The 20,017-nt window shown below is 35.7% G+C and overlaps 1 protein-coding gene across 1 annotated transcript in view; it reads left to right on the forward strand.

Annotated features, from left to right (window-relative positions):
• Nucleotides 1-20,017, forward strand: part of LOC140147102 (uncharacterized) — a 55,446-nt gene extending 35,429 nt beyond the window's left edge. The window contains exons 13-27 of the mRNA XM_072168877.1: nucleotides 233-379; nucleotides 1,135-1,254; nucleotides 2,490-2,747; nucleotides 3,116-3,382; nucleotides 4,707-4,973; nucleotides 6,297-6,563; nucleotides 7,888-8,154; nucleotides 8,638-8,895; nucleotides 11,175-11,429; nucleotides 13,610-13,876; nucleotides 15,523-15,609; nucleotides 16,170-16,199; nucleotides 16,373-16,486; nucleotides 16,937-17,053; nucleotides 18,990-20,017. Coding sequence (XP_072024978.1) covers nucleotides 233-379; nucleotides 1,135-1,254; nucleotides 2,490-2,747; nucleotides 3,116-3,382; nucleotides 4,707-4,973; nucleotides 6,297-6,563; nucleotides 7,888-8,154; nucleotides 8,638-8,895; nucleotides 11,175-11,429; nucleotides 13,610-13,876; nucleotides 15,523-15,609; nucleotides 16,170-16,199; nucleotides 16,373-16,486; nucleotides 16,937-17,053; nucleotides 18,990-19,204 — 2,936 coding nt within the window. The 3' untranslated portion in view covers nucleotides 19,205-20,017. The remainder of the gene's footprint in view (nucleotides 1-232; nucleotides 380-1,134; nucleotides 1,255-2,489; nucleotides 2,748-3,115; nucleotides 3,383-4,706; nucleotides 4,974-6,296; nucleotides 6,564-7,887; nucleotides 8,155-8,637; nucleotides 8,896-11,174; nucleotides 11,430-13,609; nucleotides 13,877-15,522; nucleotides 15,610-16,169; nucleotides 16,200-16,372; nucleotides 16,487-16,936; nucleotides 17,054-18,989) is intronic.

A 20,017-nucleotide genomic window follows, 5' to 3' on the forward strand; every position in this document is an offset into this window, starting at 1 on the left:
TAGTATTTTGATGTAATTAATATTAGTATAATTTCGAGTTCAACTGAATGCGTTCATCATGATTAATAACATAATGTATTTATCAAAAATCGACTATGACATAGTCTAATGTTCCACCATATGAGCGTGCGTAATGACGATGTGCGCATCGGCGATGACGTATATTCGGTTTCTAATTCATAAAGGATTTCGGGAATGACTATCTATCTATCTTATCTAATCTTGCTTTCAGTGAATAATCCTGCTGCGGATGAGTGTTCTGGAGTATTTTGTAGAAATGGAGGAACATGTGTCAATGCCTATTTCAGTTACGCCCAAAGAACTGCTGCAGTCTGTGACTGTAATATCGGATTCTTCGGACAATTCTGCGAAATAAGTAGTAAGTTATTATTTCAAAATTGTCGAAAAACACTGCAGCAATTTAAATACTTTAAGAGGTGGGTATGAACGTTTGGATAGTATTTTTTGTGGGACATGAGAGCACATCAGATATATCGAATTGCATTCTGAATTCGAAGAATGTCCTTCTGATATCAAATAATTTTGATTTTTTTTTTAATTCGCGATATAATACACATTTTTATGGTAAATGATTAAAAATTGATATTTTTGACATCTAAAATCTGTTTGCAAGGATGGATCTGTATTACTAATACCATTCAAGACGTTTTGTCTGGTGGTATACATCATGATCAGAGGCTACGGCTAGTTGATTCATGGAAGTACTTTCACATTTCGCACATTCTTTTACAGCCATTGCTGGTACTTGTCCTTTTTACCGATAAATAGTCTGCGGCCATTTCGGATTCCATCTTGAATTTGAAAGATGCAAATGAAACAAATTTTGTAAAAATTTCTTTTGATTAGAAACATTCATTCCATTCATAATATTTTATTATCATACCATTTTCAAGTTGCTCGATGTATTTCAATTTCACTGATCACCAACTTTTTTTCTTTTAATTAGTGTTGCTCATCATATCAATCTTGTTTTCAACGTTTCTATTCATCTGACAATTGTCTCATTCATCGCTCATGTTCATACACTGATCCGTCGAGGTATTAAACTACATTGGTTATGTTTACCCTCCATTAAACTACATTGACACGGTTTTGTGTTTATTTTTATTATAGGTGAAAACCCATGTCTTAGCAACCCATGCCAGAACGGTGCTCAATGTACACCATTCAATACATATTTTGTCTGCGCATGCACTGGTCAATTCTCTGGAGTCACTTGTGAACAAGGAGGCGGTAAGTTTATTATTACTCTAATTTAAGCACAAAAGTTACAAGGAAATGCACATCCGTTTGCATTTGTGTAGCATGTCATGCAGTGATAATCGTATCGCTTAGTAATGACATGGTTGGAAAACTATAATGGGAATAATAGTAATAATTATTGTCCAATCAGCGCGATGCATTTCTTTGGAATGCGAGTATTCTTTTAAAAAGATTCATATATAGTTAGCCGCGGCTTTCCGGGTAGCATTGACCAATCACAGCGTATATCTTATGTTTACTTTTTTTACATTTACAGCCATCTTCTGCGATGGTGCATAAATTATGAAAAGTAGTGAGAGTTCAGTCAATAGTTGTTGAATGAACATTGGAATTCTGGTTATTGGGACAGAGTTCATAGTACCATCCCACCGTCGCGTCCTTTATTATATGGGTGTCTATCACGCAACGGTAGTGGTGGGAATTTTAATATTGTGTACATTTCTCGACTAGCTCTACAAGCGTCTTCAGCAGATGGTGATGCTGTGATGATATCTTGTCTATCTTGACGTCATCAGTGAGAGATATCCCGATTGTAGACAAGATATCATCACAGCATCATCATCTGCTGGAGACGCTAGTCGAGCTAGTGAAAACGTCCCAGGTGAGCGAAAAATAGATTAGTGTAGTGTTTAAGTTACAATTTTAATTCAACACATATTCAATGTTTTTTATTCAATGAATACAACTTTCTATGATCAATTTTTCACTAAAACCACAGACACCGAGACTCATCGTACGTGATTAGCGCACACAATTTTCATGTCCCTAGAGTCAGTGGTCTTGCTTCCACGGGCGGGCTTGCTTCCAACTCCTTTTTTTTTTTATCATGGTACCCTTTACTGGAATTATTTACCAATTCACATCAGGTCCATTACTAACAAGACTTCCTTCAAATCCGATGTCAAAAGTCATTATCCACACCCTCAATAGACCAGATATGGCCGAATATGTTTAACTTATCTCATTTTAGTCCCCTTGTTTATAGCTCTGTTTTCATCACCTTTTTACAGGCACCTTTTCATTTATTTGACCTCATTGGAAATAATTTTATGGAGTATCCTGACTCATTAACTTGGCTGTGTGTTTCTTGTGTGATGACGCTTGATTCGTTCTTGCATATTTTTTGTACTGTTGTCAATTTTGCGGAATTAATCATAAATAAATAAATAAATGCTTTCATCCCTTTCATAAATCCATATCCATAGGTCCGACCGACACAACTCCACCAACTCTAACTTGTCCTCAAGACCAAACAGCTACTGTCAATCCAGGACAAACATTCACAGTCGTCAACTATCCGCCGGCAACAGCATTCGATAACAGTGGTGGACAGGTCAGCATTAACTACTCGCCTCCATCAGGGTCATCCTTCTCCGCTAATCCACCTGTAACTACCGTTAGCGTTGTAGCGAGCGATCCTAGCGGGAACGTCGCTAGATGTACATTTACCGTCACCGTTACAAGTATGTGTGATAAAAACAGAATGTTAAACAGTCACTAGACCGATTGATTTTCAAACAATTATCTAATTTTTAGCTGTTTAATAAACAAATTAGTTACATATCAGTTGTTGGTTGCTTTGCAAACTCGATAAGCAATCGAGTTTAAATTCAGGTTAACACTATATTAAATGTATCAATATTTTTCTTAAATTTCGGATAAAACTTTTTAATAGTTTTGGTTTTAATTATTAATAGCTTTATAAATATTTTTTAAAAAGAGGATAAACCCGTTCAAAAGTAGGCCTACAAAAACTTTTATCGTTAACTCTCTTTATACATATAATTCAAACTTGAGATAATGTTGACACAATTTAAATTTCCACTAACAGCAACTGGCCCAGGACCAGACATCACTCCACCTAATGTAAACTGTCCACCGAACCAACAAGCTACCATTCCCCAAGGACAAGGTGGTACAGTGGTAACGTATCCTGCAGCTACTGCAACAGATAATAGTGGAAGATTTGTCCAACTATCTTATAGTACCCCGTCAGGAAATTTCTTCAGTGCTAATCCACCAACAACAACCGTCACTGTCACTGCCAGAGATTCAAGTGGAAACCAGGCAATTTGTCAGTTCACCGTCACTCTGACTCGTAAGTTATAACTATATAATTAATAATAATAATTATCAAGTCGAAAATTAAAATCTGTTCAACTGGACTTATTATTTTAACTGGCAACAATTTCACATCCTATTCTGGCTGTATCTTCAGACCGTCTGATATCTTGGCGGCGATTGTTTAGTGAGCCGTGACTCATCTCAACTTAACAACCAAACAGTGCGATTGATTTGAGTTTACATGCACTACAATCGTGCAAATCATGTTAAAGTTGTCATATTTAGCAGAAGAATAGTACTTATAGAGCAAATTAATTTAGATCCATTTTAACAGTAAATTACTCAGACCTGTTAAAAACTTATACCATCGTGATCCACTGGTAAGAAGAATTCAGAAAAAGTATACTTGGACCCATCTATGATGTACGGTTATGGAGTTATGGGCAAAAGAGTAATATTGTGACGTCATAGTTTCAATTCTGCACCCGCTAGGGGTGAAAATAAAATTTGCTATTTTGATGAAACTGATATCAAAGTATCTGCCCTGTTGCAAGAAATCAGAAAAAAGATAGTTAAACTATCTTGGGTGCTTTTTTATTCAGGTAACGCAACCATTTGTCAAGGTCAAATTGATTCAATATTGAACTCAATGCAACTCAATAGATATTGTTCATTCATTCATTCACATTTTATTGTCGATTTTGATGTGTTACTGAGGTAGCGAAACATTTCACAAAGAACTAAACTATTATTTTTCTGGGTAAAGCCAATCATTTGGGGCCATTTTCAACAAAATCGGAGCAGTTTACAAAATTGTTCCACGTGGGGCCAAACTTAAACATATGACGTTACAATGTTACCTTTTTGCTCATAACGCCAAAACCGTACATCGTAGATAGGTCAAACTATACGTTTTCTGAATCCTTATGAGTAAAGAACATATTGCTTGTGTTTTTAACCAAGTCAGAGCAATGTTGAACTTGACCTCTGTATAAACGTTCAACGACCTTTTCCCTCCATAGCCTATTAATGATAAGCGCTATAAGTACAATATCTCTGCCAAATACAGGAAATTAAACATGATATGCACGATTGTTACGGGAATTTATTGGACTAAAAGACCCTGTCATATTGGATGGACAGGGAATCACGGTGGTTTAAAAAAGGGTGAAAGAGACTGTATATGTAAAGCCTCCGACACTGTGAGGAGGAGGTCTGCGACACAGGGCGGGGCCTACTATTTATTAATAGCTTTATAAATATTTTTAAAAAAATACAAAACTGTTATCGTAAACTCTCTTTATACAATTAATTCAAACTTGAGATAATGTTGACACAATTTAAATTTCCACTAACAGCAACTGGCCCAGTACCAGACACAACTCGACCTAATGTAAACTGTCCACAGAACCAACAAGCTACCTTTCCCCAAGGACAAGGTGGTACAGTGGTAACGTATCCTGCAGCTACTGCAACAGATAATAGTGGAGGATTTGTCCAACTATCTTATAGTATCCCGTCAGGGAATTTCTTCAGTGCTAATCCACCAACAACAACCGTCACTGTCACTGCCAGAGATCCAAGTGGAAACCAGGCAATTTGTCAGTTCACCGTCACTGTGACTCGTAAGTTATAACTATATAATTAATAATAATAATTATCAAGTCGAAAATTAAAATCTGTTCAACTGGACTTATTATTTTAACTGGCAACAATTTCACATCCTATTCTGGCTGTATCTTCAGACCGTCTGATATCTTGGCGGCGATTGTTTAGTGAGCCGTGACTCATCTCAACTTAACAACCAAACAGTGCAATTGATTTGAGTTTACATGCACTACAATCGTGCAAATCATGTTAAAGTTGTCATATTTAGCAGAAGAATAGTACTTATAGAGCAAATTAATTTAGATCCATTTTAACAGTAAATTACTCAGACCTGTTAAAAACTTATACCATCGTGATCCACTGGTAAGAAGAATTCAGAAAAAGTATACTTGGACCCATCTATGATGTACGGTTATGGAGTTATGGGCAAAAGAGTAATATTGTGACGTCATAGTTTCAATTCTGCACCCGCTAGGGGTGAAAATAAAATTTGCTATTTTGATGAAACTGATATCAAAGTATCTGCCCTGGTGCAAGAAATCAGAAAAAAGATAGTTAAACTATCTTGGGTGCTTTTTTATTCAGGTAACGCAACCATTTGTCAAGGTCAAATTGATTCAATATTGAACTCAATGCAACTCAATAGATATTGTTCATTCATTCATTCACATTTTATTGTCGATTTTGATGTGTTACTGAGGTAGCGAAACATTTCACAAAGAACTAAACTATTATTTTTCTGGGTAAAGCCAATCATTTGGGGCCATTTTCAACAAAATCGGAGCAGTTTACAAAATTGTTCCACGTGGGGCCAAACTTAAACATATGACGTTACAATGTTACCTTTTTGCTCATAACGCCAAAACCGTACATCGTAGATAGGTCAAACTATACGTTTTCTGAATCCTTATGAGTAAAGAACATATTGCTTGTGTTTTTAACCAAGTCAGAGCAATGTTGAACTTGACCTCTGTATAAACGTTCAACGACCTTTTCCCTCCATAGCCTATTAATGATAAGCGCTATAAGTACAATATCTCTGCCAAATACAGGAAATTAAACATGATATGCACGATTGTTACGGGAATTTATTGGACTAAAAGACCCTGTCATATTGGATGGACAGGGAATCACGGTGGTTTAAAAAAGGGTGAAAGAGACTGTATATGTAAAGCCTCCGACACTGTGAGGAGGAGGTCTGCGACACATGGCGGGGCCTACTATTTATTAATAGCTTTATAAATATTTAAAAAAAATACAAAACTGTTATCGTAAACTCTCTTTATACAATTAATTCAAACTTGAGATAATGTTGACACAATTTAAATTTCCACTAACAGCAACTGGCCCAGTACCAGACACAACTCGACCTAATGTAAACTGTCCACAGAACCAACAAGCTACCTTTCCCCAAGGACAAGGTGGTACAGTGGTAACGTATCCTGCAGCTACTGCAACAGATAATAGTGGAGGATTTGTCCAACTATCTTATAGTACCCCGTCAGGAAATTTCTTCAATGCTAATCCACCAACAACAACCGTCACTGTCACTGCCAGAGATCCAAGTGGAAACCAGGCAATTTGTCAGTTCACCGTCACTGTGACTCGTAAGTTATAACTATATAATTAATAATAATAATTATCAAGTCGAAAATTAAAATCTGTTCAACTGGACTTATTATTTTAACTGGCAACAATTTCACATCCTATTCTGGCTGTATCTTCAGACCGTCTGATATCTTGGCGGCGATTGTTTAGTGAGCCGTGACTCATCTCAACTTAACAACCAAACAGTGCAATTGATTTGAGTTTACATGCACTACAATCGTGCAAATCATGTTAAAGTTGTCATATTTAGCAGAAGAATAGTACTTATAGAGCAAATTAATTTAGATCCATTTTAACAGTAAATTACTCAGACCTGTTAAAAACTTATACCATCGTGATCCACTGGTAAGAAGAATTCAGAAAAAGTATACTTGGACCCATCTATGATGTACGGTTATGGAGTTATGGGCAAAAGAGTAATATTGTGACGTCATAGTTTCAATTCTGCACCCGCTAGGGGTGAAAATAAAATTTGCTATTTTGATGAAACTGATATCAAAGTATCTGCCCTGGTGCAAGAAATCAGAAAAAAGATAGTTAAACTATCTTGGGTGCTTTTTTATTCAGGTAACGCAACCATTTGTCAAGGTCAAATTGATTCAATATTGAACTCAATGCAACTCAATAGATATTGTTCATTCATTCATTCACATTTTATTGTCGATTTTGATGTGTTACTGAGGTAGCGAAACATTTCACAAAGAACTAAACTATTATTTTTCTGGGTAAAGCCAATCATTTGGGGCCATTTTCAACAAAATCGGAGCAGTTTACAAAATTGTTCCACGTGGGGCCAAACTTAAACATATGACGTTACAATGTTACCTTTTTGCTCATAACGCCAAAACCGTACATCGTAGATAGGTCAAACTATACGTTTTCTGAATCCTTATGAGTAAAGAACATATTGCTTGTGTTTTTAACCAAGTCAGAGCAATGTTGAACTTGACCTCTGTATAAACGTTCAACGACCTTTTCCCTCCATAGCCTATTAATGATAAGCGCTATAAGTACAATATCTCTGCCAAATACAGGAAATTAAACATGATATGCACGATTGTTACGGGAATTTATTGGACTAAAAGACCCTGTCATATTGGATGGACAGGGAATAAAAAAAAAAAAAAAAAGGGTGAAAGAGACTGTATATGTAAAGCCTCCGACACTGTGAGGAGGAGGTCTGCGACACATGGCGGGGCCTACTATTTATTAATAGCTTTATAAATATTTAAAAAAAAATACAAAACTGTTATCGTAAACTCTCTTTATACAATTAATTCAAACTTGAGATAATGTTGACACAATTTAAATTTCCACTAACAGCAACTGGCCCAGTACCAGACACAACTCGACCTAATGTAAACTGTCCACAGAACCAACAAGCTACCTTTCCCCAAGGACAAGGTGGTACAGTGGTAACGTATCCTGCAGCTACTGCAACAGATAATAGTGGAGGATTTGTCCAACTATCTTATAGTACCCCGTCAGGAAATTTCTTCAATGCTAATCCACCAACAACAACCGTCACTGTCACTGCCAGAGATCCAAGTGGAAACCAGGCAACTTGTCAGTTCACCGTCACTGTGACTCGTAAGTTATAACTATATAATTAATAATAATAATTATAATTTCACATCCTATTCTGGCTGTATCTTCAGACCGTCTGATATCTTGGCGGCGATTGGTTAGTGAGCCGTGACTCATCTCAACTTATCAACCAAACAGTGCGATTGATTTCAGTTTACATGCACTACAATCGTGCAAATCATGTTAAAGTTGTCATATTTGGCAGATGAAAAGTACGTATAGTGCTAATTAATCTAGATGCATTTTAACAGTACCCTCATTCTAGTAGAAAAGGGTCATTGAACTTTACACAGAGGACCCTACATGTCTTTAACTGGTTAACACCTATAGGACGACTATCATCTTATATAACTGCCCTGGACATATTTCAAGGAATCAATATTATACCTTTAAGGTACATTGTAATGAAATGATCACGGGATTCGGATATATAACATTTTGTTTAGTGCAGTGTGACAGTAATATATAACTCATGTTATTTTGCAGCTGCCGTTGTCGATAGAATTCCACCAGTGGTGATATGTCCACAAAACCAACAAGCCACAGCCTCACAAGGAGCAGGTGGTGCTGTTGTCACTTACCCACAAGCAACTGCAACTGATAACAGCGGTGGAGCTGTTCAACTTACTTACGGAAACCCATCGGGGACATTCTTTAGTCTTGGACAGACCGTAGTAGCTGTAACCGGAAGAGACCCTAGTGGAAATGTTGGACAGTGTACATTCACAGTTACAGTTTCATCAGGTAAGAAAAATGTAACATTGCATTAAACAAATACTAAAGATAATATACTCAGATATATATCATGCTTATAGTAAAAACTCTTTTAGCCCCAAATGAAGGTGAATATTGGCTGTAGATTGGGTCCAAGCGCGAAGAGCTCTTATTGCAAACCTTTTTAATTTTACCATATTTTGGTCCAAAACATCTTTGTGTTTTCGGGCAATAATCTTAGATTTTACCTCTGAAAGAAATATTACATTTTTTGGATGGTACACATATGTAGATTATAACATGTCACTGGCCAACAATGGGGACCCCCAAATTAACTGATCAAATCCGGTCCCATCTGGCCCAATGGTAAATCCGGCCCTGCTTATTTGGGGCACGTTTTAGCCACTCATGACCCTGTTTCAAAGCGTTTATGATGATATGCTTTATTTCTATAATGTTCTTATTAAATAAATACTTTTTAGTATTAGTAATATTAATTGCTCTGTCAAACTCCGTCACGTCTGAAGATGGTTAAATAAATACACATAGTTTTACGTTTTGAAAATGTCATTTACTAACCCGACATTTCAATGTTGCCAAAGCGTTTTTGACGAACGTTTTTATGCACGCGCATCACATTTTGTTCAGGGCCCGTGCTTTTAAAACTCCCCACATCATAATATAATACGGGTATTGAACAGTGTAGTGGTTGTATGCAGTTCGCGCAAGCATATCGATATACCAGTCACTTGCCTATGTTGATAAACATTGAGGTCAACTCATATCCATTCGCCATAGCAGTAGTGATGTAACAGGATTAATTACCATAGAGATAGGTGAAAACAATTTTGAATGTATTGCCCTGCACTACAACTAGGCTGCACTCATCACCTGTCAGGTATGTGTATGTGTGCAATCATAGATTGAACACAATACCGCTCTTCTCGAAAACACTAATCGTACAGGTGCAAGTAAAGGTACATGAATATGAAATTCTCATAGAATTACGATCCAGGTCTTTATGCATATTCTTTGAAAATCAATGGTGTGATGCAGCTTGAGTTACAGCGTCCGTCTAGTGCAGGGCAATATATTCAAAAATTGTTTTCAGCTATCGCTATGGTAGTTAATCCTGTTACATCACGACTTCTACAGCGAATAGAGAGACAAGTTTAAAAACTGATTGCACAATCCATCAAATTTTATATCAATGACATAGAGCACCATGTGTTTAGTACAATGGGACCATCCATATATCTAACCTGAATATATTAAAGTTGCACATTTAGAGATATTGTCAGCTAATACGGTCTTGATAATTAAAAAAAAATGGTTACAAAATTGTCGAATTGCCAATCCTAAATTACAACGAACAGCACGTAAGACAGTCATGTAAAATCCAGCCAAGCAAGTCAAACTTCTCAAAATGAAGACCATTCAGCCTCTTGCAAGTTAAACCATCTATTTAGTGGAGAACTATAATTCTTTTATAATTCAATCTTGTTCATTTTCCATGCCTATAAACATGATAAATTTCCTGGTATGGTGAATAATATATTTGGATGAATATGGGGTGGGGTATGGGATGTGTGCGCTGTATGCCTTTGCTATTCTCCATATTAAAGGTTAGCAACTATTTTAAACTGTTGCGATTTGGTAGTTCACAGCATGTTGCGGATGGTAGTGAACTTTGGTAAAAAATTGCATTGATTATTTCATAGTGAGTGTGTAGAAGAATTCAAATATCACAGATATACTTTTGTAGGTTCTGTGGTGCTTGAGTTATGTTGTAAAGAGGGCTGAAACAACAACGCTGTTGTAAAGCATACATAACTCATTAACAACAATAAATCAAGCAAGTTTTCAAGGATATGATTTGTAGAATGAACTTTTGCAAAACATCAAAGTGTTATTTTTCAATAATATATTGATTTAGATAATGAAAATATATTTTTGGCTGCTTCGAGCAACAATACCTAGTCTACCCTTAAGTCTCCAAACATGCTTTTGTACATTCTTGAGTGGGTGATTGTAATGAATATAAGAATAATTGCATTATATTAAAATATATTTTTATATTATATAATATGAGGTTGTATGAAATTATTTCAAATAATATGGATCGAAATAAATAGAATTTGTTTTGATTTATTATACAAACTCATGCTTGGAGACTCAAATATGCAGGATGAATGGCAAAGGCACATTAAATTACAATGCATAAACCCCATACCCCACCCACTCTGTATTATTCATGCAAACAAGGAATCTGTTTTGATTCCTGTACACTATATTCATTGATTTTACAGTCACTGTAGTGGACACCATAGCACCATGGCCCGAATGTCCGGATAATCAAGTAGCCACGGTTTTTCAAGGACAGAGTGGTACAGCTGTAACTTATCCCGCGGCCACCGCCACAGACAACAATGATCAGAATGTACGACTTTCTTACAGTCAAGCATCTGGATCAACCTTCAACGTGGGAACAACCGTTGTTACTGTGACAGCTACTGACCAGGCGGGAAATTCAGCACAATGTATTTTTGCTGTAACTGTTAATTGTAAGTTGATGACGATGTTGGTAATCTGTTATTATTATTATTATTATTATTATTATTATTATTATTATTATTATTATTATTATTATTATTTTATTATTATTATTATTATTTATTATTATTATTATTATTATTATTATTATTATTATTATTATTATTATTATTATTATTGTTGTTATTGTGATTATTATTACTAGCAGATCACCCGTCTTTCGCGATTCGTAAATGCATAGAGTTCTGACTTTATTTGTTAGTATTTACTTGAAATCTTTGCACTTTGTGGCCATGAAGATGAAATTCCTGAAGACATGAGGGGAGGAATCCCCTTCCGTTAAGAATAAAAGTTCCCCCTATTCTACTGAAGGACTACATTGACTGTAACATAATAAAAGCCCCCCCCACCCCCATTCTACTGTAGGACTACATTGACTGTAACAACAACCTCCTCCTCCACTGATAGGAGTACGCAGTAAACATGGCAAAACAAATTTGCCCTTTTATCCTCATACTTGCAGGACAACACAGTAAAAAAGAGAAAAAGCTCCTCCTCCTGTACGATTACATATTAACGCATGTCCTCCACACAGTGTCATCGCCCCGATATCTTCATGGCAGAAATCGCCATGGTAGGTTGAATCCACAGCCACGCATGGCCATTTTGTTCCGACCAATGAGACGCATAATGAGCCCAGGGACATCCGACTAAGGCTACTGACAATAGCCTGGTAATTGACCTCTGTGTGTGTGAGTGAGCATGTATACGCCATTGATGAGGTCAATGGTCATATGCTTTTAGATTGCTTGCACGAGTGAGTGCAGCTAGCCTGCGCTGCACTATAGTTCGGCACATATAAAATCAGAATATTTTTGTCAGTTTTTGAGTTCAAGACGCAATGGTTCTTTCTCAAGACGCAAGCTAACGACTATATAACACATATATTCAAATGCAAGGAATAAAATCTGGCTTCTTTAGACTAAATCAATTACGGGAGATATTCATCATTTTCTACCCGGTATCCAAAGATTTATCGTCTGAATATCAAATCGTGCATAGCACATTCACGTGTATCGATCCCGTGTATTCATTTCAGTGTCTCTGCTGTATAATGTAATTATTAACCGGGCGATGTCGGTGTGCCCAAGTAGGACTTCATATTGATATAATACATCTCCCCTGTTAGGACTACACATGACAACAACAACAAAAAAACTCCACATAGGGTCTATGAATAAACATTGAATCGCCACTATCATTGTCATCATTATGTAAATAAGATAACAGCCATTAGGCTGCATGTAGTGCCCGTCTAAACGCACTCGCATGTAGCTACATGCAAGTGACGATTTTAAGATATCTTACATGTAGCGTGCTACATTCAAATGTAAGGCCAGTGTGAACAAGATTTGCATGTAAACTCGTATGTAAGCATGACCTTGATGACCCAATCCTATTCTGATTGTGCATAATCATGGCATAATTTACCAGTGATGGTCAATCTTACTTTTGAGTTGGCTTACAAGTAAGTCCCATGTGGACACACACTCACTTGTAGCATAATTTAATTGCTGGCTCGCTTGTAAGTTACATTCGAAAGTAGGCTACCGTCTAATCACACCTACTGTAATAAGCTGAAGATGTTGATGTTAGCCAACCATGAAATTGAATAAACAGTACTGATTACCACTGAGCTCAGTATATAATGATATCAGACAAATAAATTGACCCGCAAGTCCAAATACTGCAACCTTATTGGAGGTGATTAGTCCGAAAGGCCCTTTCAGTGCTTTTGAAACTAATTAACTTAATTTGACCCCACTAACGTAAACAAAAACTAAATTCTACGTTTTATTGAAGTGCGCACGATCTTGTTCTTCGCATCTCAAAAGTCCGTTTTCCGAAATAATGTAAATCGTAAAAGTTTTTAGCCTCTCCAATTTGCCAGTTTTAGTAATTTATAATAGATTATTATTATTATTGTTGCTGTTATTATTATTATTATATTGTCAGTATTGCAGTTAGGCCTATCATCCTAATTATTATTTACGATTTTATAATTTTATGTATTTATTTACTTATTTATTTATATAATATCATTATTTGTTTCATCTTCAAACTGTCTATTTAATGTAAACTCAGAAGAAAGGGTTTGTTTGTATTTTATAATTAATTCTTTTCTTTCTAGTTGCTGGACAAAATGCACCAAATGTGGCTGCATGCAACGCTGCTAGTTCGCAGGCACGCGTGGATACCTTTGTAACACTTGCAGCCGGATCTTCTTCACAATCGGTCACTTGGAATGTTCCATCGGCTGTACCACCATCAACAGCAGTCAGGACACACAATAGCCTCAATAGTGGCTCTCAGTTCCAAGCTGGTCTCACTGAAATCATATACATCTATGGAAATCAAGGAAATGAAGCCACGTGCACTTACCGTGTATATGTGTTAGGTACGTATAATCGAATACTGCTGTTATCTTTACTGTTGTCGTTCAAATGACAAATATCAATGCACATGTCGTTTTTCAGACATATTGAATTGCATTCTGAATACGAAGAATGTCTTCCTGATATCAAATAATATTTTTGAAATTCACGATATAATACAAATGTTATGACAAATTATTACAATTTGATATTTTTCACATTTTTGATATATAACAGTCTTCGAAGTAAATTTTATAAATCTAATGATATATTCTTAAAGTGTATGTAGTTGGGAGGAAAAGCCGACGATCAATTGAAAATTTTGACCTTTCATATTGAAGATATGGATTTTTTTTCCCAAAAGACCTAATTTTTTTGGTGTTTTGGGAAAAGAATCCATATCTTCAATACGTAAGGTCAAAATTTTCAATTGATTGTCGGCTTTTCATCCCACCTACATACACTTTAAGTATAAATCATCAGATTTATAAAGTTTATTTCGAGTACTGTTAAATATCAAAAATATCAATTTTAATGATTTGCCATAAAATGTGTATTACATTGCGAATTTCAAAAATCAAAATTATTTGATATCAGAAGGCCATTCTTCGTATTCAGAATGCAATTCGATATGTCTGATGTGCTCTAATGTCCCGCAATAAATACTGTCCAAACGTTCATACTCCACCCCTCAACGTCATTCATACAAACGAAAACCTTATTTAAATTGTTGTCAAAGTCCTCCTTAATGGCCTTAAAATCCTCACCTACCTGCAGTGAAATCTAACAGCCAAAATATGAGCGTGTGCATTTACAAGAATCAACACACTTTATATCAAAGGCCAGCAGCTATTGGTTCATTTGACCCATGCATTTTAAAACGTTTATGCATATTTTTTCAATACACAAACAAATTTATATAATTTACGCGCGCGTATTTCTGGATACATACACAATAATTAGCAGGTAAATTTTGACGAGGCGCGCATAGCGATTGTTTTTCTGCCGCCTTTTTAAAAGGCAATAAAACGTCATTTTATGACGTTTATAAATGAGATTAATGATTGGTTTTGGCAAATATTAATGCCCTTGCATTTTTTTTTTCATCGCAATGTATTTCGGAGTCGGTCATGGTTCTGTAAAAAGTCTATATTGATATTGATATTGATATTTTTCACACACGGTTTGACTTGACAATCATGCCCTATATGACGAGACCGGTCGAGTGGAGATCCGTTGGAATACGCTTTTCAATACGGAATAAATGCTAACCTCATCGTGACATCATCCAAATTCATTTCCCATTAAAAAAGCGTTATCCGACGGATCTGCAGTTGACTATTCTGTGACATACCTTCAGCGTTTTGTATTAGGCCGGGGCAATGCAGGCACTTTAATATTTTAAATGTCATTATCTGGATCATACACGGTCCCAGATTGAATGAATTACGGGTATTTGAATGTTAGTCATACGTTTGAGTACGCATATGCTACTGATCAGTCAGTTAAATCGAACTCCAGAGGGCGATATAATCGTATTCCATGTACATATGTGGATTTTTGTGTGTATGTGTAGCGTGAGGTGTGTGAGTGTTGTCAGTTTGTGGAATTATGACAATTAACCATTTAACCTATTTCTGCATTTATACTTCTTTTTATCAAATAATAGGGAACAATCAGCACCCTTGCACCAGCAGTCCATGCCACGGACAATCAACTTGTTTCTTTAGTCAGACGAGTTACTTGTGCCAAAATGGTAATTATATCCTTGATGTCCAATTTTCATCGGATTTTGTTTTAAATATTTCTTAAAATAAATTGTACAGATGGTAGTCATATCAATTATAAAGATGACTTAGAAGTACCCCAATTATGACACAACGAATGCATTGGGTACAAAAACTCATACACAACAACTTGATGTCGACTCTTTAACTTTAATTGTTGAACTATGCCGTTGGAAATGAGGCTGATTTAACACGAAGTGGAAGCCTTTATTTAGTTTGAACAACAGTTGAATTGAACCAACTATGGACCCGATGCATTTAAATTTGAAAGTTCTGTTGCTTGTATGTGAATACTCATGATTTTAAACTCTCAATATACTTTAGACTAATACATGCATGTGAATGTGTTTAGATACATGTAAAATAGCTCATCCATGATCCTCTACAACTTGAGATCAACTTTCGATGAGACCATTTTGCCCGACAAGTTGGATAATAACGATTGTATCTCGCTCTACCCCCACATCTCTTAGTAGTCGGTAAAACAATTGCAATTAAACTATAAATGTGGATTTGTTTCTGTTTTCAGCTGGTGGACGAAAGAGGCGTGATATTGAAGGTCAGTTTACTATAACATATTTGGGCTAATCATTATTGACAATATTTTTCTTTCATACATTTTCAAGTTCGGATATTATAAAATTAATTATTAAATCTTCTTTTAAGCATGTTTTCTTTTAATGTAGGGAAATACATTGAACTTGACACACTATCTGCTGATTTTATTTACAGAAGAACTAGATTGCGGACCATATTGTAAACCGTTAGGAGGAATCTGTGCCTCGCGCAACCACTTTGGAGAGCCATATGAGGAAACACAATGCTTTTATCCATATAAAGCCCAAGGTATGATGTCGTATAGATATATTAGGCATCCACGCTTAGCATTTTTGCGATTATTGCCCAAAGAGGCACGTTTAGCTTTCCCTCAAAATCGACAAGTGTTCCACTTTTCAGGGTTGAAATGTTGAATTGCCCCCAGAACCGAAGGAGGTCCAAATTAGAAAGCAAAATTACCAAAGGGACCTCTTCATCATAATTATTAAACTGTTTTAGGGGTAAGTGCACATTTACATGTAAGCTCATTTATTTTGGGAAAAGGGCCACATTTTGGAAATTTAGTTGTGATGCAACCCACTGAAAAGCAAAACTCAAATACGATGTGAGATATTTAAACAGGACAAAATATTTAATAATGGGTTGATCATATTGATCTACAGCTATCAACTATTCAAATCAACATTTTCCGAAATCATTTTTATAACTTGACACATTTTGTTACATAACTTCCTACAGATCCATGCGATGCACAGCCTTGCATGAACAATGGCACCTGTGCCCCCATCTATGATCTGGAATCAACGACCAGATATTTCTGCTTCTGCCCACCTGGATTGGAAGGGAAACACTGTGGTAAGTAACCAGGGTAACATTGGCAAAATATACAAAACTTTATGTGATCCATTCCCAACAAACTGCAACATGTTGTCAGACGTGATTGTCAGAGCAATGTTTTATGACACAGAGGCCCACCATGAATGAAAAATTGAGATTATTGATTTTAGATGTGGTAACACAATGGGCTATTTCAGTTTAAATTCACACTCCCTATGAGGAAGATATTTAAGTCTTCCATCATGACAGGGGTATATGTATTTCAAATGGAATAGCCATTTGCAAAATGTGCTTGTCATGGCACAAGCTAATGTGCTAACGTGGATTTTGAAAGACTTGCGTTTTAATACATGTTATACAATTCGGTCGATTCACAATACGATGCGCCTCCAGCGGTCGATGGGGAAAGGCCAAAATACGCAGTGCATCATGGGCAAATGTCGACATCCAAAGCCCGCGTAATACGAATACAACACAGGAACATGTCAATGTGTGTTTAAATGTCAATATAATTATGGCACACGCGTATGTACACTAAACAGAAGTTTACAATAATTGTAGTAGATCCATTTCCGATCAATTGATCACACGGAATCCTTTGTGGAACTGTTTTCAGCATTATTTTTATCACACTCGCGTAAAAACCCATTGGTGGTTATGAAGGCGATGTCGACCCTGGAGGTCAAAGTTTGGACTAGCAAGAGCAACCGTTGGAGGCGCATTGTATTGAGAATTGTAGCGAGAATTGGGCAATGTTCCATTAAGTCGCGTATATGTTATGCAAGGATCAAAACTCAAAATTGCTCCAATCTATTTAATACAAATTATTCCTCAGTTATTAGATTAGCAAAAAGGTAAAAGGTTGAAATTTGGGCTCCATAGTGGTAAAACATATTAAGCTTATCCGATTTTGCTATGAAAAAAACGGTTTCAAAATGTTTGTCTTGTTATAATAATTCAGAAAAAGAATAGTTTTTACTATGTACGAAATTTAAAAAAACACGGGAAAATACGGCAGTAACTCCTTTTGGTGTGTTACCATGGTAACGAAACATAACAATACATACATTCTGGGGAGCATTTTCTGTGTTTGATCCCAATGGAGCCCAAATTCCAACCTTTGACCTTTTTGCCAATAACTCCAGTCTGATTGGTCGTTGGTAGGTCAAACAATTATCCTTGTAATATGGGGAACAATTTTGAGTTTGGACTTCAGTGTAAATGTTGACCTTGAATTTCTCAGTGGGCACCCGTTATAATCTTATTCAATATACCCCAGCTGTCAATATTAAAGCAAAACATGTTAGTCATACTCAACTTTACACTCATAAGCAAGTCTTATCCGACTAATTGGGTTTTCTACTACCATATTCATTGGAGTAACCTATTTTGTAAAAGAAATGTAAAAAGAACCTGTAACTTTTTAGCAAAATAGCTTCCGTTGTAGGATTGTATCTTATATATATATATATATTGAAGATATCGTTTACTGAGGAATACCATAATATTACTTAATCCGTACCTATTATGTATTTGGTGTCACGATTCGTCAAGTCAGGAGGGTGAGCGATACATACGGCAACCATTGATCCCTTCAAAAGAGGAGCATCATTTTATAATTCTACCGCAGGAATAACAATTACTGATAGATTTACTATAAATTATTAAAGGATTGCCTTGCTAATCTTTAGTATATTCCCTATGAACGCTCACCCTCCTGTAATTTGTCGTCTATTTTCTACAATAGTGATTTATGTAATTGACTCGTCACGTACTTCCACTTGCCCTTCCCATAATGCATAGTAAGTTCCATGGTCAAGGGCGTATAAAATCAATCGCGTCGCCCACTCTTAATGGACGGTTTACATTTGTTTAGGTTTCATCACTATACAGAAATCATGACGAATGATCAGAATACACGACATTATTTCTATATTTCGTTTTTTGTTCACAGACCTCAAGAGCTATATTCCATATGACAATGGTGCTGTAGATTACATTCAAGAAGATGGATCTATGATGTTAGGATATTGGTTCATCTATATCTTATTAGGCGTCATTTGTCTTGTTGTTCTCTTTCAATCTATAGTAGTTTGTAAGCTTGTAGCTAAAAAGGTGAGAGGAATCCCAAGTGGCTACAAGCATATGGATGATAAAGTAATGTATTAATCATCCTGAATAAAAAAAAAATACATTAAGACTTTCTTTTTTTCTTGGTGTTTGATCAGTACTCTAAAAGTATTTTTTTATGGTGATGGGTCGTAGATTTTGTTATACATCTGGAATTTTGTAGAAAACTGTTCTCCCGTATTATGCAAAGCATTACTTTAAAAAAAAGCCCATTTCAATCTCATTCCTGAAACACGTAAAAAGAAAAGTCACCTTAATTACCTAACATATTAAAAACTATTAAAACTATTACCAAATCAAGCATGCCTTATTGTGAAAACAATGTGTACCTTACACTTAAAAATCAATTATTCAGCTGTGACATATTTCGTAATATGCTTAACAACTTCACTGATTTTAAAATGTTTAAGTGTTAGTATATTCTACCTAGCATAATAACATTGTGATTTGTATTTTAAATCAATCATGTTTTAATTTTAAACATTGAGCCACAAAAAACCCATTTAGGTTCATGTGTAGTGGTTAATAACACTTATTATTTAGGAGAAGTGTTACTTTTAATCGAATATTTAAGTCTTTTTATATTACGGAATATGTACAAAATTATGTAAACGAAATTATAAAATCTGTTTCAGCTCAATTCAACCAGCGTATAGTTGGACAAAACGTTTTGTAGGGGTTTTTCACACGAAAACTTCAAACGAGGGCGAAATTGTTCACATAGAGTGTAGAAATTAACATATAAATTAGTATCATTAAAGTCATGTACAGTGTAAAAAAATCCCTTTTTTTTCACATTTTATATAATGGAATCTGTTTTGATGAATTGGAAATAAATACAGTTTTTGTTAA

The sequence above is a fragment of the Amphiura filiformis genome, chromosome 3, assembly GCF_039555335.1.
Source record: "Amphiura filiformis chromosome 3, Afil_fr2py, whole genome shotgun sequence".
Taxonomy (NCBI): domain Eukaryota; kingdom Metazoa; phylum Echinodermata; class Ophiuroidea; order Amphilepidida; family Amphiuridae; genus Amphiura; species Amphiura filiformis.